The sequence below is a fragment of the Trichomycterus rosablanca genome, chromosome 2, assembly GCF_030014385.1.
Source record: "Trichomycterus rosablanca isolate fTriRos1 chromosome 2, fTriRos1.hap1, whole genome shotgun sequence".
NCBI classification, from domain to species: domain Eukaryota; kingdom Metazoa; phylum Chordata; class Actinopteri; order Siluriformes; family Trichomycteridae; genus Trichomycterus; species Trichomycterus rosablanca.
In genome coordinates, this window is record NC_085989.1 from 5315378 (window position 1) to 5340618 (window position 25241).

Genomic DNA, 25241 nt, shown 5'->3' on the forward strand with positions numbered 1-25241 from the left:
CTGCAGCTGAGACATCTTTCCTTTTGTGGGTAATTTGTTGAAACTTGATTTGCAATCTTAAAACTTAGATAAACTTAAAACTAATATGAAAATTAATATGTTTTTATCAACACCCAAAAAATTCAGGTTGGCAAAAAAAAAAAGATTAGTATAGAAACATTCCGCAATAAGCAGTGGTAACAGGTGAGGGTATAAAATGAGGATTCACCAAAGATTCAGTTTTTGCTAGCAAAGATAGGTTATGGCTCACCATCAGAGAACTGTCAATCAAAGAGCATTTCTCATCATACGGTTTTTACTATCTACCATATATGATACTGTAAAACGATTCAGGTCAAAGTCAATACTGACTCTCCTGAAGACTTGAACAGTTTAATTTCTTAAAACGTTTTCAGTTATTTTTATTTCATTTATAGGGTTTACAGCTACATCTACTTTATCAATTTGAAAAGGGTTTAAAAAGTGTCTAAAACGTGCCAAAAAATTTAAATGACAAAAGAACAGCCTACAGTTCATGGGTGTACACTCAATTGTCTTAACACAATCTACTGCAAATCTGAAAGACCTTAAGAGTCTCTAACCATTCTCACCTCATTCCCATCAGCCAACCACCCTACTCTGCACTGTCTACACCCACAGAACCATTAACAATCTGTAAATGAGCATTTAAGAACTAATTTAAGAAACAAGATTAGGATGCAGCTGGTCCAAACATTTTCACCTACTCCCAATTTATAAAGGACTGTACAGAGTATATTTACATGCAAAGTAATTGTGTAATAACAATCTGATTACTTTAAAAAAAAAAGTAATATACAGAATAATTCATTCATTCATTTTTTTGTCTGCTTTACCACCTCATTAACTTATTTGGAACCTATATACAGAAATGTATATTACATACTACATTTTTTCATTGTATTTATTTAAATACATAGTGTTGTCCAACAATACTTTTGTACTTTAATACTTGTGTACTTTAATACTTTTTGCTTTAAAGTATCTTGAGCTGCTGTAATAACTGACTTTTCCTAGGGGATTAATAAAGTGACCTATCTATCTATCTATCTATCTATCTATCTATCTATCTATCTATCTATCTATCTATCTATCTATCTATCTATCTATCTATCTATCTATCTATCTATCTATCTATCTATCCATACATACATACATACATACATACATACATACATACATACATATATAAATGTACTGTAGGCCTACTTTTATTTCTATCAAAGTAAATTTCTGACAAGATACTTGTACTTTTATACTTAGTACACCACTGTATCAAAGTAAATTGCTGGTAATATATTTGTACTTTTAAAATAAGGAAAATACTTATATACTTTTTATACTTTAATACTTATACACCACTGTATCAAAGTAAATTTCTGGTAAGATACTTGTACTTTTAAACTAAGGAAAATACTTATATACTTTTATTCTTTATACACCACTGTATGAAAGTACATTTCTGCTAAGATACTTGTACTTTTAAAATAAGGAAATTACTTTTATACTTATATACTTTTATACTTTGTACACCACTGACTACTAAATATAAACTAGCGCCTCATGCTAAACGACTGAGGGACTGAGTGGGTTACAAGCCAGATTCATGAGGTGGAAAAAACTAAACATAATTACTCATATTTTATAAGCAATTTTATCATTTTACAGCTGTTTTTTAAACAGTTATTTTGTTTTCACTTGATAATTCTATGCGGGTGTTTATGTGGTTTGTTTTTGAATACTTTCTCTCGGCTCTGTAGTTGCCACTAGCAGACAGTAGAGGGCGTTCTCACATTCACCGACCGGAAATTACGTCAACAGACTCAACGGCTAGCCAAGCAGTATATGAAGCGCTTTGTTCCAGACGGGCAGCCATTTTACAGAGTGCGTTCGTCTAGCGTCGTATAGCAGCAGCTCTTCGCACTCACATTTAAATAACACATTTCTGTTCCCTGTAACAGAAAGATTCTTATTTTTAAACACACAGTAGCTTAATACGGTTTTAAACTAGACATGTCTCGGGACCGGTTCAGAAACCGCGGTGGGTTTCAGCAGAGAGGCCGCGGCGGTGGAGGAGGAATCAGGGGCGGTATGGGCAACCCGAACTATCGCAACCAGAACCAGCATTCCTTCCAGAACAGAGGGCCTCAGTTGTCTACTGCTGGGCCGTTTAAACCCAATCAGGCTAACCAGACCACCCCGCAGAAGCAGGATGGAGCAAATGCGACCACAAAGCCTGAGGTGAAGACTCCTCCACCGCAGCAGCAGCAGCAGAACCAGCCGCAACAACAGCAGCAGAATCAACAACAGCAGCAGAATCAACAACAGAAAACGCCGCAGCAGAATCAGCAACCAAAACCACCACAACAACAGAACCAGAATCAGCAACCGAAACCCCAGCAGCAGAACCAGCAACCAGCTCAGAACAAAGGACCTTCACCAACCCAGCAACCCCCACAGCAGCAGCAGAAACAGCAGCCACCCCCACAGCAGCAGCAGAAACAGCAGCCACCACCACCACCACCACCACCACCACAGCTCCAGTCTCCTCCATCGAAAAATAGCACCCCAAAAACTGATCCTAAAACCCCGCAGAATCAGAACCAACAACGCTCGAATCTACATAAACCACCGAACAGTGCACATAAACCTAATGACCGGCCTCCTCAGACTCATCAAACTGACGACAAGAATGCGGGACAACAACAGGTAAAGAAAACCATTCAATATGTTATAAAGACTAAACAATGTCCGTCTTTTTGTTGGCTTTAAGATTTATATTTTTGGAGTGAATAGACCTAAGCTAAACTAGGCCTGACTCGGGCCGTATTCCAAAAGCAAATATTCATCTTCAACAAGTCTACTAAGTAGGGTGTAACGCAATTGTGTCTTCGCTCTGTGTAGTGCACTAGATTAGCAAGTTGACAGTATTTGAAACGCGGCCCTTTGTATTTCTAATGGAATCGCGATGAAACCTGAGCATACGTTTTACCTCAAAATAATATTAATCTCGACACTCATCAGAAACTTCACCCACAACATCAATTTGTTCTTTTTTTAAACTGCTAATGTTGTTTAAAACAAATCTTTGCATTTGGGATGCAACCATTTCGTCTAACAAAAGCACCATTGTCTGGTTTCATCAGATGGAAAATATATTTTCGAAATAAACTTGAATTTTTCAGTTGTTGCCTACAACATGGTTAAAGCTAGTTTTCCTGACCATGAAGCGTTATCGAAACACAACAAATTACAAATGCAGCTCTTATACAAGTGCACTACACTACAAACTGCACCGGTTAACAGAAATGGCTTTAAAACATGCGATTTATTCATTGCTAAATAAGTAGCAATACAGACTCATTTTTACAAATGTGAATAATTTTTAATGTTTTATATAAATATAGTATTTACTGTGTGAAATAGCCGTGTACGCACTATGATACTGAATACGGAGGTATTTAGAACACAGCCCCCTTTGAGATACCATTGTGTGCAGCCATTTTGTCGCGCTAGAAGCTAACATGCGAAATATTTCGTACCCACAAAAACAAAACATTTTAGCATATTAATTGAACTAATTGGTTACAAAATGCATACAGATATATGTTTAATTAAATATGTTAATATGTATTAATTGAAGCTGGGACTACAAACGCGTTTATTATGTAAGTGCGCTGGTTAGTGTTTGACTCGATGGTTTGCGCCCTGTTTAGTGCACTACTTGAATTAAAAAGGCGCACATTTGGGACGCGGCCCTTTTGCTCACTTCGGTCTGCAGACATTTTGTCCGTTTTTGAGCTAACAGGCTAAATGTTTGGTTTGCTGTGATTGTGCTTCTGCTGCCTGGTAACTCCGGGGTGTGGTGCCTCAGTTGTGCAGAATATATAAATACAATAATTGAAATATATAGTTTAATTCTTAAACGTTTATATTTAGTATATTTTATGATACTTTGTCCTGTTTGTAAGCGTTTCTACGTGACTAGCAAACAGTAATTTGTATAACCTCTCCAAGCTTGACTTTGTGGACTGTAAAATGTATTTAATCTTTTTTTTTTAGTAAAATAACCTAACCTTTAGCCCTATTATGCGTTAGCAATTGCTTGTACTGTAAGTGACCAGTTGAGACGTTTTATGTATTTAGCGTTTAAACTGGTACATTGTGAAGAAATATTAAAAACAAACCAAACAAAAGTCATTTTATGTATTTATGTTTTTTTAAATACTCGACCTGCTGGTGTGCTTAAATGTTTGGACACTTTACTAAATGGTACTTTAATAACAACCTACTCAAACTGTAGTTTTAAGCAACCCTCAACCTGAGTAACAAGTCAAGGCATAATGAGGTAACTTTGCTTATGCCACAATAAAATGTCCACCTTTTTAACATAAACAAGGTTCAACTGATACATTATTGTGTAATATGCACTGTAGTCAATATCTTATTTCTTTAAGGCAGCACATTTTGATGCTGGTAAAATAGGGGAAATTTTGCTTAAGTCAAGTATTAAGTGTAACTGAACACCACTGATAGTTCTGTTTAACATTGTAGTTGATAATTGTCGTCTTCAGCAACTGGTTAATGTCAACTATGTTCACAGGAGTTTAAGGCATCACTTTCGATGCTTCTCAAACCTGGTGAGAAGATGTACACCCAACGCTGCCGCTTGTTCATCGGCAACTTGCCCAACGACATCAGTGACGCAGAGTTCAGAAAATTGTTTGCCAAGTACGGAGAGCCCAGTGAGACCTTCATTAATCAAGGGAAGGGATTCGGATTCATCCGACTGGTAAGACATTTATTTGCACAGAGCAACCCTGTCCTTTGTCTTCTAGTGGTAATGTGGTGTTAGCCAATAGTAAAAACATATTCTTATACATATGTTTACATCATTACAATTTCATCATTCATGTACATTGTACATCATGTACAGATTCAGCACATTAGTTATCAGAGTAATGAATTGCATGCAACTCTAGCACTTTTTTCAAGTCATGTTATTTTATAATCCCAATGCTGTTTTTGCCTTCCATTGATAACTTGAGGGCAGAGCTGAACTCATTCTTTTCTTTTTGCAGGAGTCTCGTGCTCTGGCAGAGATTGCAAAAGCTGAATTGGACGACACCCCCATGAAAGGCAGACCTCTCAGGGTCCGCTTTGCTACCCACTCTGCTGCACTGTCTGTGCGCAACCTGTCCCCATTTGTCTCCAACGAGCTGCTGGAGGAAGCCTTTTCCCAGTTCGGACTTGTTGAGAGGGCAGTAGTTATTGTGGACGACCGTGGACGCTCAACTGGGAAGGGCATTGTTGAGTTTGCTACCAAGTCAGCTGCAAGAAAGGCGATTGACCGGATCAACGATGGAGTGTTCCTGCTCACCTCGTAAGATGATTCACATTATGGATTTGTCTTAACTTTGCCTTTGGTATTTATTGGGCTTTGAATTAATTTTATTTTACCTCCAGGTCACCCCGCCCAGTTGTTGTTGAGCCTTTGGAACAGTTTGATGATGAAGATGGTCTTCCAGAAAAACTTGCACAGAAGAACCCAAACTATCAGAAGTAAGTTATGTGATGCATGAATATCTGGTTTAATGCAGGAGTATTAATACGGACTAATACAGATTTGGGAGCACTAATTGGAAGTGGGGTTAAGATGGTCTTTTTGCTTCTAATTTGCAGAGAACGAGAGCAGCCACCTCGTTTTGCCAGACCAGGCACCTTTGAGTTTGAATACTCCCAGCGCTGGAAGTCTCTTGATGACATGGAGAAACAGCAGAGGCAGCAAGTGGAGAAAAATATCAATGAAGCTCGTGAAAAGCTGGAGACAGAGATGGAGGACGCGTACCACGATCATCAAGCCAACATGCTCCGTCAGGGTGGGTGTCTTTGTGTACATCAGCCACTATCGTTTCAGACATTTTTGCATAGACGCTAATTGACACTTCTTTAAACCCATCACAGATCTGCTCAGGCGGCAAGAGGAGCTGCGCCGCATGGAAGAGCAGCATAAGCAAGAAATGCAAAAACGCAAGGAGATGCAGATCAGGTACACCCCACCCCCGTTTCTGCTCATGTATGTATGGCCGTTTTGATATCATTCTATTGAAATGGGTGTTTGTTAATGACTAGTTTGATAATCTGTCATGTTCTAATCAACAGGCAAGAGGAGGAGCGCCGCAGACGGGACGAGGAATTGTTGCGCCAAAGGGAAATCGAAGAACAGATAAGGCGTAAGCGGGAAGAGTCCTACAGGATGGGTGGATTCATGGACAATGTAAGTTAATTATTGAAGACACATTTAGAGATGCATGAGTACCGATACTGGTATCGGGTATTTGCCCGATACCGCGCTCATTAACTTGTACTCGTACTCGCAAACGAGGCTCCGATACTAAACATCCGATACCGTGTGCCTAGTGCACGTTGCTGCGTTATGCCTAGTTCACACTACACGATTTTTGCCCTGATTTTCGCTGGGCGACTGGTCGGCGCTAGATTTGCCGGCTCGGGAGCAACTCGGCGACCGGATCGAGTTTTCTAGCATGTCAGATATCTGATCCAATAGGTATTGGTATTGGTATCGGTATCGGCAAGTACAAAAATACATGTACTTGTACTCGGTGTGGAAAAAATGGTATTGATGCATCCCTACACACTTTAATTGTTGCCTTTGAATGGACAGTAAAGAGTTTATTAATAGTTTTTGTTTATTAAGTGTCTTTACATGTCTAAATTGTACTGACTGTCTAACTGCATCTTTTTATCTTTTCAATTTTTTTAACAGAGGGATCGGGCAATGGCCGGTGGTCTTGGACTGGCAGGTAAAAGTTATAGATTTTTTCTATAGAAACCTCAAATCTCCAAAAATTAATTAAATTATACCCATGTCGACCCCCAAGGATTTGTTTGTTTTTTGAATTGCACAGATTTTAGGTCTCAAAGGTAGTAAAAGTTCTAAAAGTATTCATACTGGTTAGGGGTGGGCGATGTATTATCGTTCACCATAATACCGGTATAGTTGTAAACTCGAAAATATTTTTGCCATATCGCGATATTGTTAGCAAACGCACGTCACTCGCTCTCAAGCGCGTAACAGTGAAATAATGGCGACCGATGCAGAGAGTAGTACCGGAGTTAGCACTGAGGATGAGCTAGTCCCTAAAAGCGGAGCTACATCACTAGTGTGGAAGTGTTTCGGATACAGAAGGTCAGACTCCAAACAAACGACTAACTTGCAAAACGTACAAAAATACGATGATGACAAACGGTGGCAACATAACATTTATTTCAGCACCTAAAGCAAAAGCACCGGCGTGAGTACGAGGAGCGAGTCCGAGAATGATGTGAGAACAAAAACTGTCTGAACGAACAGAATACACAGGTTACCTTCTGAGAACGTTTAAAACCCAAAAGCGCTGAGCTTTCCTTCACGTATGAGCATGGAAACTGAATGACTGAGTCAATGAGTCAGAAACGACTCTCTTCAGACAACTCCGATTCAGAGATTCAGATGTATGAACCAATCAGAACTTCGAATTTAGCTCTCTCTTCATTGGTTGTTGTATAATTGACAGACACGCTTTCATTATTAAATGATAGCAAATCATGATCAAATATTAAATGTTTTCGGGATTTTTTCATGCTCATTTATTTGAAGTAAAACAGACAGTATTAATGTGATTGAGATTCTGCTGGTTTGTTTGATGTAAATATTGTCAATATTAATACAAATACAGCCTTATAATAATACAAAATATAAACACTAATTAGTCAGAATGTATCAGAAGTACAAAGTTGTGTGTTTTTAAGAGAACTTATAAACAATATAAGGTAAAATACGAGCAGTGACCAGCCATTGTACTTTAAGTTTACATTGTATCGTATCGTATATCACCACATCGCCCACCCCTAATACTAGTCTTATTTTGTTACTTTAGAAGTATCTGGCATTGTAACAGAGCTGTGCAGACTTTAGTCTAGCTAGTCAGGCAAGCACTAGTAGACAAAATACAAGACTTGGTATGTCTTAAAGCATCAAACCTTTTTTTCCTTTTCAGATATGCCTTTTGGCTCCCCCACCCAGAACTTCCCATTTGCTAGAATGGGCTTTGATGGTCAGCAGGGACTCGGTGGAGCAGTGCCTGGCGGAATGGGCCCCAACGAAATGGTAATGTATCCCATCATGTAGCGTGAGAGTGACCGTATGCTGTATGAATGATCTCAGTTATGGCCTACTTCTATCCTAGAGAGTTTGATCTTTTATGGGTTGAGTGATTGCAGTGCCACTAGGAAAGGTTTGGTTACTGTGGATGATTCAGTAACTTGGTGGACGTCTTCCTTGCAAGAGTTTGGCTGATGTACCCAGTTTTATCCTCAGTCTCTAAGCTTAGCTTCTCTACCGTGTTTTGCTTCAAATGTCTGTCTGTACTAAATCCCGAACCTTGGACTTGGATATGTTCACAGAACTCACTTGTAAGTCCTGTCTGAAACAATTAGCAAAGACGGGCACATTCTGCATGGCACGAGTAGAAATGTGATCTAGGAGTTTTGCAAAAAACAAACCTAGACCTGGACTCTTCTTAAAACACCTCTGTACCTCTGCGGGCAGTAATACTTTTCTAGCACTTTGGCAGGTTTGACCGTGGTGACTTGTAATGGCTGGTGATATGATAATACCTCCCTTATGGAGTGGACCAACTGGCACACTGTATTTAAGACAAGGGATTTAGTGCAGACTGATGTAAAGCAAAAGGTCATACATTTTGAAACACTTCATTAATGAGGATGCTGAGCTTTTGTGAGTGTCACTGGTACAGTCATGTTTGTGGTTGCTATTTTTTGTGGTTTGTGGTTGCTGCATTTTAATCTCATGCCAGCTCAGAGCAGATCCTCTGAATGTGATACAAACACTTGCTGGTGTAAATGACCATTTTTGGAAATGGCTTAAGTGATGATAATTCAAGAAATTGCCAAGTCTTTAACAGTCTTTGACTTTAATTTGTAAGTCTTGCCTTTAATGGCGTCTAAGAAAAGACTAGTATTGCAACAGATTGATATATTTGTAATGGCAATATTTAAAGAGCAATCGTCTCATCACAGCTCATCACTTTTCGAACCCCTAGCACTATACATTTTGTTTGTGTTGGAAGGCTTGTTTAAATGATTAAACGATGCTAAAATGACGTAAAACTGTAGCCTACCTCATTTGTATATGTTGCTAAACAACATCTAAAAGACGTGTGATACTCATGGATTCTAATAAGTTCCCAAATCCAAAAGTTGTTCCTTACACGCTTCAAATTAGGCTTTGCACAACTGCAAACTTCAGCTGATTGTCATACAACAATCAGATTCCATGATGAATTATTTCTGATCAGTCTGTATTACTTACTTTTATTGATTAAATTAAATTGTATTCTAAATACACCAACACTCAGACTTGGTATAATTACTGTACATTCCTAATTTGTCATTGAGTTATAAAGCTCATGTTACAAAGACATAATATTTAAGATTGATCTCATTTAAGATTGAAGTATTTAATAACGCAAGATTCCGTGCGAGGATTACTGATGCAGATAATTCATTCATCATCCTTTAAAATCCTGTATAAGTCGGCTTTTTAAAGATGCCCAAGGCAAAGACGAGACAATAATGATACTGGTGGCAATAGTTTGGAATTCCTTTTTCTTTTTTGGAAAATTTCAACCTTCCTTAAAGGTTGATGGGATTTGGTAATACCTGCAAATGATGCCCACATTATGTGATAACCATGGATTTTGTGATTTCTGTGTTGGTGATTCTCTTTGGCCTGCAAAGTGTTCCTGGACTTGGAATGCACTGTTTGACACTTGCAGCTTCTCACTTGAACACTGTTTGTTGCAGTAGATGAGTTACTGATGAGTAATTGACTATTAGATGCTATTCAATTAGGTTCATAATCATGTAAATGTTTTTGAAGGTAACATGTTTAATATTACTGATTTTCTAGCCCACACGTCATTGATATACTGATGGATAAAAGAAATGCAACTTTAGACTGAATCTCTGAGCTTACAAGTAGAAATAAACAGTGATGACCTACTGCTTTATCTGCCTCACCTCACTGACACACTTATTACATTATTGCAAGATGAAGAACACCTGACAGTTAAAACTAATTTGTTTTACATCTGGTTTACAGTAGCATGTAAAGCCTAGCATGTACAGTTCAGCACCTCCTACATTATATTGCAGTTTCAGCATTTTGTGTTTGCCATGTTAGGTATAGTACATGTAATTTCAAGCTGTTAATTCTGCATCCCACTCCTTTTTAATGTAATTAAGTCAGAAAAAGCTTACTGTTGGTTGTTGCCATGTTTTCTGATGATATACACCCTCTAAAATATTCACTCCCAAAGGGAGGAAGTAGTTTTTTGTCTTGTTTTGGTTTTTATTGATGTTTGGCAATGTTGGTACGTTAAGCTTTCCCCCTTGCTTTCTGAATTTGTTGTTTTGCTATGTGAAGGACACTCGTGTGATATTTAAGGATTGGTCACATCTTTGCTTGATTAATAACTTTTTAAATTCATAGTGAAAAAGCTGACAATGAGATCCAGTCACCTGCAACTAAATGTACAAGCCCAAGTGATTTCAATAAATGTTGCATTCTTTTATCCATCTGTATATTAATGACAGTTTTGGTCATTAAAATGGTTGGTGTTAAATGTCAGTAGATTTTTAGATCTGTTTCATTTATACTTCCTATAAATGCTTGTGAATCCTTAGGGCTGTAGGTCATCATATAATAATACTAGATTCATTTTATACTTGTATACAAAATATGTCCCTTTACAAGTCAAACTTGATTCAGCGAGATTAAGTACTGATTCTAGAAAAGCTATTTAGAGACTAAATCTATCTAGTGTAACTACTTTACCAATTTTAATGGTCACTGCTATATTTGTGGTCCATTCTGAAGTGATGAACCCTGAACAGACGACCCCTTGAGCCATTTGCAGTGTCTTTTTACACTGTTTGATTACACTGTTCTTCATAATCTGATCATTTAAAACTACCAATATAAAACTATATACCCAGTAAACTGGTTATATTAAGATGACCAGCAAGCACCAGGGCAAAACCTGCTGCTCAGATTAATTCCTCATGCATTTGCCTGTTTTAGAAGTCTGTTTTTGTCTTTCTTTGAATTGGACAGTTTGCTATCTGCTGGGTTTGCTGTTTTAGAAGCCCTTTTATTTCTCAGTTTTCTTTGTATAAGTCACAAAAGAAGAAGAATGAAAGTGAAACTAGAGAACATTACATTTTGGGCCCGATTGAGTGGTAAATTTACTGCTTGATGGAGTTTACCAAGCGGTACTTCTTAAAATTTTTTTAAATGGCAATATAAGTTTGGGACCCTTAATTGGTGTGTCAGGGTCGTATCCTTTTGAAGGTGTATGGCTTGGTTCTAATCACTTCAGAGTGGACTGTAGTCTAATTGAAATCAAATTTGAGTGAGATTAAAGCATCCTCACCTTCAGCTTTTATTATGGCATGGTGAAAATATATTTTGATGGCAAATGAGCTGCTATTAATATGATTTCAAGTGAGCTATCTAAAATTGTGATACAGCTGCATTTTAGTAGAAGTTTGTGTTCATTGTGATTAATAATATTCAGCAAACTAGATGTTTCTTAACGGAACTCAGTACAACTTGACCTGGACTACTTCATTAGGTTGTAGCTCCCTATTTACATTCTATTATAGTAGAATATTGCTAACAAATCCATTACCCTTTCTTCCTTTTTCTATGTTACCTGTGGCGACCGTGGATCTGCGTGTTGGAATGTTTCGTCGAATGTTTCCCTTGGATTTCCCGCTTTAATACACTTGGCTCAAAATATGAACTCGTCGAACTTGTGCCAATGTTGCCCATTATTTCATCCATGGACACATGAAACTCACAATGTCCCAAAAAAACTTGTCACTATAGCGCAATGAGCGCTTTCCTCAAGCTGGCCCTGGAGGTCCAAGGGGCTCAGGCCCTGGCAATTCAGGATTTGGCAGAGTTCGTGAGGAATTCGATACACCTGCCAAGAAGCCCCGCTTCTAAACTGGCACTTTTATATAGCAGAGCTTATTTGTGGATTCCCAGAAATTCTGGTGTCATAATTAATGTATTTAAGTTTCAAATTTCTTTGCAGTTTTAGCCTGAAGATCCTTCCTGTGGCAAGACTTTTTTTTTTCTTAGCAATTTCTGTGTTTCAATTAGATAGAAGTAAAAAATAAAATTACTTGGCGAGAGATTTCTTGCTTAACACATCCCATGTAATCTTTCCTCCACTATATATTGCAATGTTACTTATGCTGGTTAAACTTGTAAGGTGTTCTTGTCTTTTATAGTTTTCTGTGCCATTCAACATATTGAATTAATTCATGTACATTTACAATAAAGAAAACACTTGGTTGTTTAAACCCCATTAACCGTTTTAGATGTTTGACTCAGTCCTAAACCTTCTCTCAGCAAATCTGAGAAAGATGTGATTTACAAATTCTATATTTTATTATTGTTTCTAATAGGGCTGGGACAACTTAAATATGCCAAAATAACTAGTATATTGCCTCATTTGTCATTTCTGCCTATCTCCAATGACTTTTTGCAGTATTTTGGCTTTTCCTTTGAGAATTTGAGCGTTTAGGCATTAATGATTGACAAAAAGGCCTCATTCACTATTGAGGTTCAATATTATTGATCTTTTATTGAGTTCAAAGGCTCTGGTGTTCCTCTACACCAAACTCATCCAACCATGTATTTATGGAACTTGTCTGGGACAGAAAATGTCCTTTCTTAAATATTTGGAAGTTTTTTTGTTTGTTTTTTCCCACGCATTGAAGACCTGAATCCTATAATATTTGAGATTCTATTTCCTTTTGTCATCCGCTGTATGTTGGAAAATCCCTCATTTGTTTCTAATTTCTAAAAATAGCAATTTATTAGCAATTACTAAAACGTCCCAGCCCTTCTATCTTGCATTACTTAGCATGTTTACATTTAGACTAAAAGCTGATGCCTTTACACAAAGCAGCTTACACCTAGTCAAGCAACTAAGGGTTTTGCTCATTGGCCCAACAGTGGCACTTTGGTGGTGAGTGGGCTTAAACCCTTAACCTGTCCAGTACCCTGACAGCTGAGCCACAACTACACTGTCCAGCTGGAAATCATTAATTTTTTTTTGTAAAACATCACTATTTACTGTAAAGCCACGGTCACATCAGATTTTAGAGGCCATTTTTCAAACAAAATTTGTTATGGGGTTTTCAGGCCCAGCATTGATTAGCCAGTACAATGACTGCTATTTTATACATTAACAAACTGGCTCAATTATTATTCTATTAACACAATAGTTTGCAGTTGGTCCAAATGGAGTCAATTTTGTGGCATTTTTTTCTTTGTTTGGCAAAGCCAATACACTACAAACTTTCAACCTGAAAATCTCGCTGTACACTTGAGTTGCATTTATGAGCAGTCTTCATTTTTAGCAGAGTTCATTTTGTTTGTTGCAAAGCTTTGTGAGTGGCAAATTTCTGGTGTGACTGGAGCTTTAGTATCTCTTAGTCTGGCAACAACTTTATTTTGCTCTCCATAACTTGGGTGTTACCATCGTTGCAGTTAATGACACACTTTTGGTAGGTATGTTTGTTTACAGAATGATCAGCTTTGCACTGGTCATCTTGCCTTCCATCTAATCCTTCTTGCTGCTTGTTTTGTCAACCTTAATGTAATGTTAAAGAATTAAAGGACCACTCAGCCAAGTTTGGCTGCACGTGCACAAATTTTAAGGAGAAATTAGCACCAGCAGTTGGATATGGGCTTCCAGCGGCCCGCAATACAGAAGACATTGCATTTAGTCATGCAAATGGAAAAGCTTCATGAACTGAGAGAAACTTTGTTAATGCATTGGAGCAAACGACTCCATTGATCATGGATTAGCCCAAACAATTCAGTAGCTACTCCATCTGGGCTACTGCATGTCCCAGTTGGCTTGAGTTCTATTTTTTTGGTTGCTCAGAAACTTACTAGAATGTTGTGATTAAATACAGAAGAAACGATTATGAGGCGGGGCACATCAAGGTGATTCTTCATTAGTTGGAGCATTTTACAAACAAAAAAAGGCAAAACCGAGTAAAGAGCAAGGCACCCTGTTTTCTGATTAATGAGCTGGTATGGAAAATGATCACAGCCCAGAGTACAGGCTACCAGCAATCTTAAGCGACTTTCACTTAAGGATCCTTTCCTCTTTTAAACAAAAAACCTAAATGGTGCAGGATGTTTGCAATAATGCATTTAGTGACTAGCAAAACTACAGTACAAAAACCCATTTGTTTATCTGATCCTACCTCATCCATATGCATAAAGCTTCACCATTCAGATTATGTCCTGTAGCCATGTAGCAAGCTAAAATTGCCATTTTGTACTGGCTTCACTTTCAAGCGATAGCATAAGCAGCCAGTGCATCTTGGACATAGCTTCCAATTTTACGCTTTACTCGGCTTTTATTGACCGTTGCCTACAGACTTTATAAAATAATCATTGAGCCGTCATTGAATATTAAGGTGAAATGTCCGTCATATCAGAATAAATGAGATGATTAAAGCCTTTTAGTCACAATGGTCAACAATGATCAGTTTATGTAACTAGCTTATCTGAAGCCTTATCTGTAGATTAATAATATATAAATTGTTCTGGGTCAGCTGACCAAGTCAGCGCTAAACATCAAATGTTATTGAGAGAATTGTAGCTTGTTTGATAGTCATTGACTTTTGGAGCCAACCAATTGCAGTGGGTCTATCATGTGATGGACGAGATGCAAAGTAAACAAGACGTCACAGTACCCTCCCTTTTGATGGAATGGTTCTTAAGCATGCAAAGGACTCTTTCGCATGAGGTATTTCTACTTGGATCCATGAATTTAGTTTTACTATAACACACTTATCAAAGCAGCTTAGAAAAGTCAAATAGAAATTTGTTTATTTTATACTGATATAGTTTGTAGACTAAATGTGTTTGCTAAATGTGGTAAATGCACTTGCTTAAGATGTACTTGGTGAGAGCTGAATTAATTTATAACACAAGTGTTGTTGCTATTGTTTTTGGTTTTGTACATTTTCTTTCTCAACAGGTCACCTTCCCATTTGTTGTGTTGACAACAGAAATCTTGGATTTTACTTGTGCATCCTTAGACAGCAAATTTTTTTAGCTTCGCCTCAGCACGTTGGCTTGTAATTTGGGGAAAAACCTTTGAGTCTTCCGGATTTTCTGTGCTAACATGATACTAGTTAGCAGTAACAGCCTCAGCCACATCTTCTAATGAAACACAACTTGTTTCATTGATCTTTTTGAATATAAATTTAAAGGCTGACCTCCCAAAAGCCCAGTTATTCATTTTAAGAAGATATTGTTTAGTAGCAGTAGTATTATATTATACATGGTCAGTGGTTTTTGGGCTTGTTTTAAAGCTTGAAATGCTTAGGTGGAAGCATAAGACCCAGCAATATGTGGACTCGTATTTTTTTTTTTATTTTTATTTTTTTATTTAAAACTAGTAACAAAGGTTTGTTGCCTGCTAACACACTTGAGGCAATCGGCATAATAGGCCAAAGCAAACAAAAGTGTAGCACAGTATGGCAATACCAAGTGTAAGCTTAATATTTTTGGCTTGAGTTCTATTTTTTTGGTTGCTCAGAAACTTACTAGAATGTTGTGATTAAATACAGAAGAAACGATTATGAGGCGGGGCACATCAAGGTGATTCTTCATTAGTTGGAGCATTTTACAAATAAAAAAAGGCAAAACCAAGTAAAGAGCAAGGCACCCTGTTTTCTGATTAATGAGCTGGTATGGAAAATGATCACAGCCCAGAGTACAGGCTACCAGCAATCTTAAGCGACTTTCACTTAAGGACCCTTTCCTCTTTTAAACAAAAAACCTAAATGGTGCAGGATGTTTGCAATAATGCATTTAGTGACCAGCAAAACTACAGTACAAAAACCCATTTGTTTATCTGATCCTACCTCATCCATATGCATAAAGCTTCACCATTCAGATTATGTCCTGTAGCCATGTAGCAAGCTAAAATTGCCATTTTGTACTGGCTTCACTTTCAAGCGATAGCATAAGCAGCCAGTGCATCTTGGACATAGCTTCCAATTTTACGCTTTACTCGGCTTTTATTGACCGTTGCCTACAGACTTTATAAAATAATCATTGAGCCGTCATTGAATATTAAGGTGAAATGTCCGTCATATCAGAATAAATGAGATGATTAAAGCCTTTTAGTCACAATGGTCAACAATGATCAGTTTATGTAACTAGCTTATCTGAAGCCTTATCTGTAGATTAATAATATATAAATTGTTCTGGGTCAGCTGACCAAGTTAGCGCTAAACATCAAATGTTATTGAGAGAATTGTAGCTTGTTTGATAGTCATTGACTTTTGGAGCCAACCAATTGCAGTGGGTCTATCATGTGATGGACGAGATGCAAAGTAAACAAGACGTCACAGTACCCTCCCTTTTGATGGAATGGTTCTTAAGCATGCAAAGGACTCTTTCGCATGAGGTATTTCTACTTGGATCCATGAATTTAGTTTTACTATAACACACTTATCAAAGCAGCTTAGAAAAGTCAAATAGAAATTTGTTTATTTTATACTGATATAGTTTGTAGACTAAATGTGTTTGCTAAATGTGGTAAATGCACTTGCTTAAGATGTACTTGGTGAGAGCTGAATTAATTTATAACACGTGTTGTTGCTATTGTTTTTGGTTTTGTACATTTTCTTTCTCAACAGGTCACCTTCCCATTTGTTGTGTTGACAACAGAAATCTTGGATTTTACTTGTGCATCCTTAGACAGCAAATTTTTTTTAGCTTCGCCTCAGCACGTTGGCTTGTAATTTGGGGAAAAACCTTTGAGTCTTCCGGATTTTCTGTGCTAACATGATACTAGTTAGCAGTAACAGCCTCAGCCACATCTTCTAATGAAACACAACTTGTTTCATTGATCTTTTTGAATATAAATTTAAAGGCTGACCTCCCAAAAGCCCAGTTATTCATTTTAAGAAGATATTGTTTAGTAGCAGTAGTACTATATTATACATGGTCAGTGGTTTTTGGGCTTGTTTTAAAGCATGAAATGCTTAGGTGGAAGCATAAGACCCAGATTTTTTTTTTTTTTTTTTTTTTTTTTTTTTTTTTACACCTAGTCACAAAGGTTTGTTGCCTGCTAACACACTTGAGGCAATCGGCATAATAGGCCAAAGCAAACAAAAGTGTAGCACAGTATGGCAATACCAAGTGTAAGCTTAATATTTTTTTGGTTTAATCCTTTGGTCATGAACCTTGCATATAATGGCCCTATACAACTTTCAGTCTTCTATGAAGTTGGCACTTAAGTCATTATGGTGCAGCTCTGTTACACAGGCTTTTGAGGGCATGGGGTGTTTAAATACACTGCAGCATTGAGACAGTCCTTTGGGCTTCATGTGATTCCAGGATGTCAGCATTTTGCTTTGGAGGCGACTGTTTTTAGTGCAGAAACTTGCTCTAATTTCATACTACAAATATTTGTGCAAATAAACAATTCAACAATAGAAATTGCACACTATCAGCACCATTAAAACCATGTGAAATCAGCTTTCAGTGATCAGAAGTCAGTGATGTGCGTTAAGGGATACCTTGCAACAGCATAAGGCAACGCTTTAAAACAGCAAATGCATTGTGACTGCAGACAGCAGTCTAAATGGGAACATGCATAACGCATTCATCTACGAACTTGAAATCTGAAAGCAGCCCAAGGTTAAGTCATACTTGGGCAATACCGTGTACAGTGTTTGATTTAAATGTTTTGTTGTGAGGACACTAAGTTCTGCCAAAGCAACAAAGCCTTTAAAGATAATTCATCGTTGAACAGACCTCTAGCAATGTCCCATTTTCTTCACGTTGCATACTTACATTACAGGTTTTTCAGCCTGTGTACTAGCCCCAGGATCAGCAAGGTACTTGTTGGAGGTTCACTTGGAACTGACAGGTCTGGCACTACACCATTTACACTCACCTTACAGTTTTGGTCCATTGAGTACTTCAGTACCAGAGAACTTTTGTAGTCAGTGATTTTCTCTCACACTGTGAGAATTAAAATTTTTATTTCAAGTTGCAAGAGTTAATGGATCAATCAACAAAGTAAGTCAAGCTGGTTTCGTACTGCAACCCTGGTAATGATAACGAGGTGCTAAAACAAAGTCAAAAAATTAAGGCAGAACAAAACTCTGGAAATCAGTTGCTTTTAATGTAAGTGTAGTTTAGTAGTAAGTAGTAAGTCTTTATTCCCTTAACGTTCCCTTCCAAAACGTTAAATTGTTTTCCCAGTGCTTTAAACAGTGTAAATATGCTTTACTTGGCACTGCAAACATGAAATAAATTCATCTTGTATTTTAGAGTGCAAAATAATTGCATGTGAATTAGGGGTGTGCTATATCGTATCGTTCACGATAATACCGGTATAATTTTCAAACGATACAAAAAGTACCATATCGGGATAAAAGCGATATTCTGCGTACTTTACGTAATGACGTCACACAGTTATGCAAATTGCGTACGTTCGTTACGTGGGTCAATTGGGTACAGTAACGAGTATGGCAGAACGTGGCTCTGCGGTGGAGGAGCTCGTTCCAAAAACTCCAAATCCACCATAAATTAATCTTTGGCAACCCAAACCCGCCGGCAACTTTTTTGCTGAAGTATTTCTGCACGCAGGTTTACACAGGGACGCAATTCAACCGAGCACCTGCACCAACCAGTGCAGGAATACTCTCAACAATAATGTCAACCACCAACACAGATGTAGTACTACTATTACTTAGTACTAATACTACTGTACTTAGTAGTAATTGTGGCGCGCTACGAGTAAAGGCCCACCGGGCTCTGCGCGTTCCAGTGTTGCCAGGTTGGGCGGTTATCCGCCAAACAATTTAATAGCAGTTAAATAACACTTCTATTTAAAAGAAAATATTCCGTTTTAAAAAGCTCCAGCATTGTAGAAGGCTATTAAAAGTAAAGTCAATTTTCAATGCTCATTTGGCTTAATAGTGTTGGTCAGTCTATCATATTGTTAAAAGAAAATTAAAATGTGTTTTCCATGCATTCACACTGGCATGTTCTGGGGTTCAACTGAGTGTCATAATTACACACAAGTTAGCAGCCAAATGATCAAGTATTGCAAAGGAATATCTTTGAAATTCTTTCTCATAATGTTAAGGTTATAGGCTATATTTTCTTTTGGTTTTTTTTACTTGTCAGTGAAAATAGAAAGAGAAAAAAAGCTTATTATTAGTATGCAGGTATTCGTGATGTAATTCTACATGGCACTCACTGCCTGTATAGGTAAATAAATAAGTGACCACATAAAAAAAAAAGTATCAGTTTCTGTGCGACCCCTGTGTGAGCAATGGTCTGTCTGGCCACCCCTATGAAAATCGTCTGACTTCGCCGTTACATTATTTTTACTGGAAAGACAAAATAAAGAAAAGTGTGTGTAATTCTTACATACTTCCTAAATTTTTTTACAATGTGTTAACTTAAATTAATTTTAAAAAACCTGAACATTATATATTTTTTTGCTATAGTGTTTTCTCGAATTAAATAAAATATTTTTCAGTGTTTTGTTATATCGCCAAAAATATCGTTATTGCAAAAATAACCTGAAATATCGTGATATTATTTTAGGGCCATATCGCCCACCCCTAATGTGAATTTCACAAAGCAGATTGTGTGCGTACTGTCCACCTGCACAACTAATAATTCTTTTTTTATTAAAGTAATATTGCAATAATAATTAATGTATGTATTATTGTTATTATTATTATATAAATTAGTATTTCCAGTAGTTTTTATGCTTTAAGGAAACCTAACACAAACTTGTTAAATCGGTTATTTTCAAATGTCAAATAGAAGAGCCACATCATGGCACATTATAATAAATGATTATTGATATTCTATGGCAAATCAACTGTTTTCACCGAGTGAACTACAGAACAAATTTTAAGGAAGATTTATTGTAATTAAAAGGTTAGGATTAAAGATTAATCATTAGGACTGCACCCGATCAGCTATAGTTTTAGTCCCCTCCATAATTATTGGCACCCCTGACTCCCTGGGCCTTCAAAGAAAAAACTGCCCCACATCTCAGACCACTACTTTTAACATCTTTTAGGGGTGCCAATAACTGTAAAGGTGCTAAATTTAGTAGCCAAACTTTTGTAGAACTAAATTATTTTCAAAAATGTTGTGCATTTTAGATACACTAATAAAAAAGGGGGGGGGGAACTAATCTCTACTTAATATGTAAATAAAACACATGGTGTTCTAATGGACACTACAAACATATTGGCATTTAAGTTGTGTAGAGGAGTAACATCCAACAGCAAACGTTGGCTTCTGGCATCCAAGCATGCCCTTATCAGTTCTGTGTGAGAAGAGCTATTGTGTGTATGTGTGTGTACCGTGGATGGCGAGGACGTTGGTGCCGTAGCTTAAAGCAGTAGCAACCAGTGTCCAGCTTTGCCCCGCTCTACAGTTGACACCCCAGCAGTTGGTTACAGTGACACAAGATGAGTAGTTCTGCAGATCAGTGGACAGTTGAGCCTGGACTTGTTTTCATCAAGAGGTTTGTTTTCATGTCGTCCGAGAAGGTAAGTGCACATGTCTTCTGTCCAACGAAGATGAAAACATAAGGGTTGTAGTCCATCAAGACTGTTCTGGGGTTCTGGCGTCACACTTCTGAAAATGGATTCACAGTGCAGATCTGTTGTTGGTGTGAACTCAGGATGGCTAATGAGTGCCTTTGGTTTTCTTCTGTGAACTGCAGTGACCTTTGCAGCGAATAAATGCATAAAATCAGCAGGTGACGGGGATGGGTTTATGATGGGCAGATTTCACATGTTTTAGGAAAGCAACAGTGTTGAACATGAATGTGTTGGTGTTTGGGAAATCCTAGGATTTTTTTTCTTTTACGTTGCTAACAATGGCACAATATGTACAACCTGTGGCTTATTGCCTGATTTTTCCTTTTTTCTCTCTTTTGACTTCAGATTACAGGTCTCAGGCAAATTAGTTATAAATCTTAAAAAAAAAAAAAACTTACTGCTGATATAGCATATTAGCATGTAGTTTTAGACTGCCACCAAAGGAGCAAGTATCTATAATCGTATTGCAAAAAAAACAGCAGATGAAAATGCTTTTGTCATCTTTAATCAGCTTCAGCTAACTTAAAGGTGAAGTTTCTTACTTCTGTAGTTTAACTAGCAGATAATACAAACAGTCTCATTATAATGTGTTTTAATTGCTCAATGTGAACTGAGTGCCCACTCCAAGTTTCCGGGGTGGTGCAATACTCTAGTACCTAGATTTACAGTGGTAAGGAAAAGAATTGTTGAATGGATTCATTTTAGTTAAAACATTGAATTTTCACCTGCAAGGTTGTGGAACAATCTTGTATGCATATTGTAACCAATGGTTATGATAGACACACTTTTTACTTTTCATTTAGAACACACTGTGTCTTGCTTACGAATTATTTAATGAAATATAAGTGGTCTTAAAAATCCACCATCTAAGCATCGTTTCTCAGTAACAATGCAACGTTGAATGAAGCAATCCTCAGTTTTGTGTGTTTAGGTGGAATACATCTTCCAGAAGTTAAGCTTGTTCAATTTTTTTAACGATTGTCTTTGTTTAAAAGAATTAAGGAGTGGGTAAAGAGATATGCAGTGGGCCAAAGAAGAAATTTTTTAAGTTTTTAAGAGAGGAAGGATAAATTAGGCCTTTTTATATTTTTATTATTTTTTCGACTCCATAATTCAGTAAATTAAAAAAATATACTATCTTACAAGGGGCTGAATTTTAAACCACTGAAGCCAAGTTTTTGTATTCTTGTTTTAGGATAATTTACTGCTATGAGTTACCCCAAGTTTTTTTTTTTTTTACTGGTGCTAATTACATGACTCTTCAAATGTTTTGTCAGCTCGTGACTAACACATAATACAGTACAATTACAATTGACAAACCCACATCTCACTGTAAGTCAACATATAATAGAATTTTTTCATAGCTAAAGGTGGACAAAACAAGTGAAACATTTCCTTTTGTGCATTAGTGCTACTCAACAAACATGACTGTCAATTTTGATTTAAGATGTCAGTTCTTTACTAGTGCAGAGATCATAAGCTCTCGAGAGCTCTGCTATCAGCTTGCCAGGGACACACTCACAGTTGGCTGTTTGTCTGTAGAGGGTTGGACAATGGCTGAAACAGGGTTTTTTTGTCGTTGGGCAGTTAAAGCTTCTGCTGACCTGTCAGCAGCAGTAAAAAGAGAAAGATTAGCTCCAATTGGCCTTGACTAGATTGGGTAAATAATGGGGGGGGTGCTCAGTAAAGAATTTATCCAGAAACCATTTACTGTCTAATTCAAATATATATATCCAGTTTGAGACTTTTTTTATTACCCAATTTATGTATATCAGACTACAGATCATGTAGTAGCAGTTACTACAGCGAGTTTGACACCACTATTCACTTTTTGTTGCTTGTTTATTCTGTGATTCCACTCTTGATATTTTCTGTGTAAGATCCCACTCACTGTATTAACCCACAACACTGTGACAACAAAATGTTTTAATCCAGCTGCTGTACCGACTAGGTGTTTGGTGTATGTGCTCCCTACAGAGGGGCCAGAATCTTCCCTGGATCAGTGTGTCTGCTGACCAGGATTGTGTGTTTGTATCTGCACTGTGATCCATTTCTTTCTTTCTTGCTCCAGTTAGCTTTAATTTATTGGTTAAGGAGTGTGATGCCAGAACTACCCACTTTGCCAGTCATCTGTGGGAAAAGTGGAGTTTGACCCAGTTCTTCAGGTTCTACATGTCCACAATCATAGCAACTTTTACTCCATGACTAAACAATGTACTCGGTGTTTTCACAAAAGCAAACTACCAACGTGTGACATCTTTCTATCCTACCCATGTCTGCACTCTGTCGTTATTCATGGACTGTAGGTAGTTCTAGGATTTATTCTAAAAGTATATTTAGGTTGCAGTTTTAACAGTTTATCAATCTTAAGATTGATATGATTGATGTGCATATACATTAGGGGTGTAACAAACAGATGTTTTTTGATGCTTTACATTGTTAATTTTTCATACAGAAGTTGCACATACTGGCAGCAAAGCTGCCCTGAAATTCATAAATGTGCTTCTCAATTATGTCCACTTTATTTGTGTAAATTCAAAGCATTCAGCTGACAAGATTAGACCGTGTTAGAGATTAAGTTTAAACAGATAAATCTGCTTCGCTATGACCAATATTTGCAGACTGGCAGTCTAAAAGCCTTAAAGGAGCAGATTTCTAGACATTTGAAACGTCACAGAAACGCTGAAAAAAAAAAAGCAAAGAGGTTTCAATGGCCACAGCAGAAATTTCACATGTGCCACTTTTCAATCGTCTTCCCCCTATATGCACCAAATAAGTTTGTAATCATAACTAGGCTCGGATGTAAAACACACTGCAATGTGGTATATCAGTGTTGGTAGTAAGTAACCGGCTGTTCTTTGCTTTACGATAGCAGCCAAACTGTTTTTACACTTTGCTCCTCTATCTAGACAAATTGAATGTGGCGACAGATTTGGGATGTTAATCGAGAAATTTTCCCAATCAGTTGATGTATTTTTTTGCACCCCTAATCTGTCAAGTTTCAAGTTAAAAAATCACTGCTTTTTCACTTGTATATTAAAATATTTAAAAATTATATTAAAATATAATTTTTTGTTTTATCTTTAGGTTATTGAGTTGACTTACTCTACAGTCTGTTCTCAGTTTATTTGAAGACCATGTGGTTTTTGTGTGCACATACTCACTTTGTTTGTCGCTGCAGGGTCCTCGAGTTATTGGTGGAGGCTGAGTGCTGCACCTTTGGAGCTAAGGTTAGTCCCTTGTAAAAATATGTCTTCTGGGGAAAATTTGCAAATGTTTTACATGATGATTTTTTGCAATTTTATAAATTAGCTTTTAAATGAAGTCATTAGCTAGTGCTCTATTAGAAGATGGGACTGAATCCAACAACATAGGTAAAGCTACCTTACTAAAGCTTTCAAACATTTGTTAGTTATTTAGGTAAAAGAAAAAAAATAAATTCATTTTACTGCTGTATTTTACATTTAATGCTTTCCTTTTTAGATCATTGGATATCAGTAATCTATTGGTGGATCCAAATAGAGGAACAATGACCGATCTCTAAAGAAGCCTTAAGACCTGAACAGAGTACAGGATGTTGTGGAGAAACTCTGTCCATTTGCTCACCGGGAGTCTTGAGTCGACTTGACTGCACTTCATAATCACGATCCAGTAGGTTTTCAGAATGAAGTCCAGGTTGAAGAATCTTCAGATGTGAGTGTGACGACCTGTTAATGTAGATTTTTTTTATTAACTTCATATACAGAGTAATACTAATACAGCATTTGTTTCTGTTATAGGTAGAGTGGCTGAATGAAACGGTGAAGAGGGATGTGAGGAGTTCTGCAGCCGACTTAATTACAGATTTTCATGTGTGTTTATAATTTCCTTCTGCTTCAGTGTTACACTATATGGCCAGAGCAAAGCGGAATCATGTTGCAGGAAGCCGCCTTAAAGGAGTGGAGTCTGGTGTGGATTGGGAATGGGAATTTGTACTCATTCAATAAAAAAAAAAAGAATAAAAAAAATCATTGGTCAGACATGTTGGATGAAAGACCTGTTATCTGTCGGACTGTTGTGTCTTTTTAGCCATATAGTGCATCACAAAACCTGAAGATCACATGCTCGTGTTACTGTTGTGATATTTTAGAAGACTTGTGTTTCTCGTTGAAGACTGACCTGTGTGTATCTTGGCAACATGTGGAGTGTTGTGAGGGATTAAGTGTAAGGGTTTACGTTTCACTCGTTTTATCACTGTTGGAAATCTCTGGCTTGTCGGTGCTTCTGATTGTTTTGGACGGCAAGCTGACAGCGCACAACACACGTGACCGTGAACGGAACTGTTTCTGTCTGACCGTCTAGCTGATCAGTTTCTGAACTGTCAAAACTTCAAGTTTGTTTCTCCTGTATGTGTCAAATTACATTTATAACACTAATAAATGTTCTATTTAAAGCTT

General features: G+C 37.3%; 1 protein-coding gene across 3 annotated transcripts; it reads left to right on the plus strand.

Moving 5' to 3' along the window:
• Positions 1–1888: 1888 nt before the first annotated feature.
• On the plus strand, positions 1889–25241 carry sfpq (splicing factor proline/glutamine-rich). Of its 3 annotated transcripts, XR_010014761.1 has the most exons (12): positions 1889–2727; positions 4622–4810; positions 5100–5401; positions 5485–5580; positions 5701–5897; positions 5983–6094; positions 6181–6295; positions 6806–6842; positions 8079–8188; positions 23987–24035; positions 24289–24498; positions 24585–25241. XR_010014761.1 is itself a non-coding variant. In XM_063010324.1 (10 exons), exons 1-10 carry the CDS (start codon positions 2032–2034, stop codon positions 12113–12115), a joined length of 1974 nt encoding a protein of 657 aa, XP_062866394.1. In that variant the 5' UTR covers positions 1889–2031; the 3' UTR covers positions 12116–12482. The 3 variants fall into 3 exon arrangements, 2 of the variants coding, with proteins under 2 accessions (XP_062866394.1, XP_062866400.1); XM_063010324.1 differs by lacking the exons at positions 23987–24035; positions 24289–24498; positions 24585–25241 and adding an exon at positions 11996–12482; XM_063010330.1 differs by lacking the exons at positions 23987–24035; positions 24289–24498; positions 24585–25241 and adding an exon at positions 11996–12482 and having other exon boundaries at positions 1890–2727; positions 5983–6067.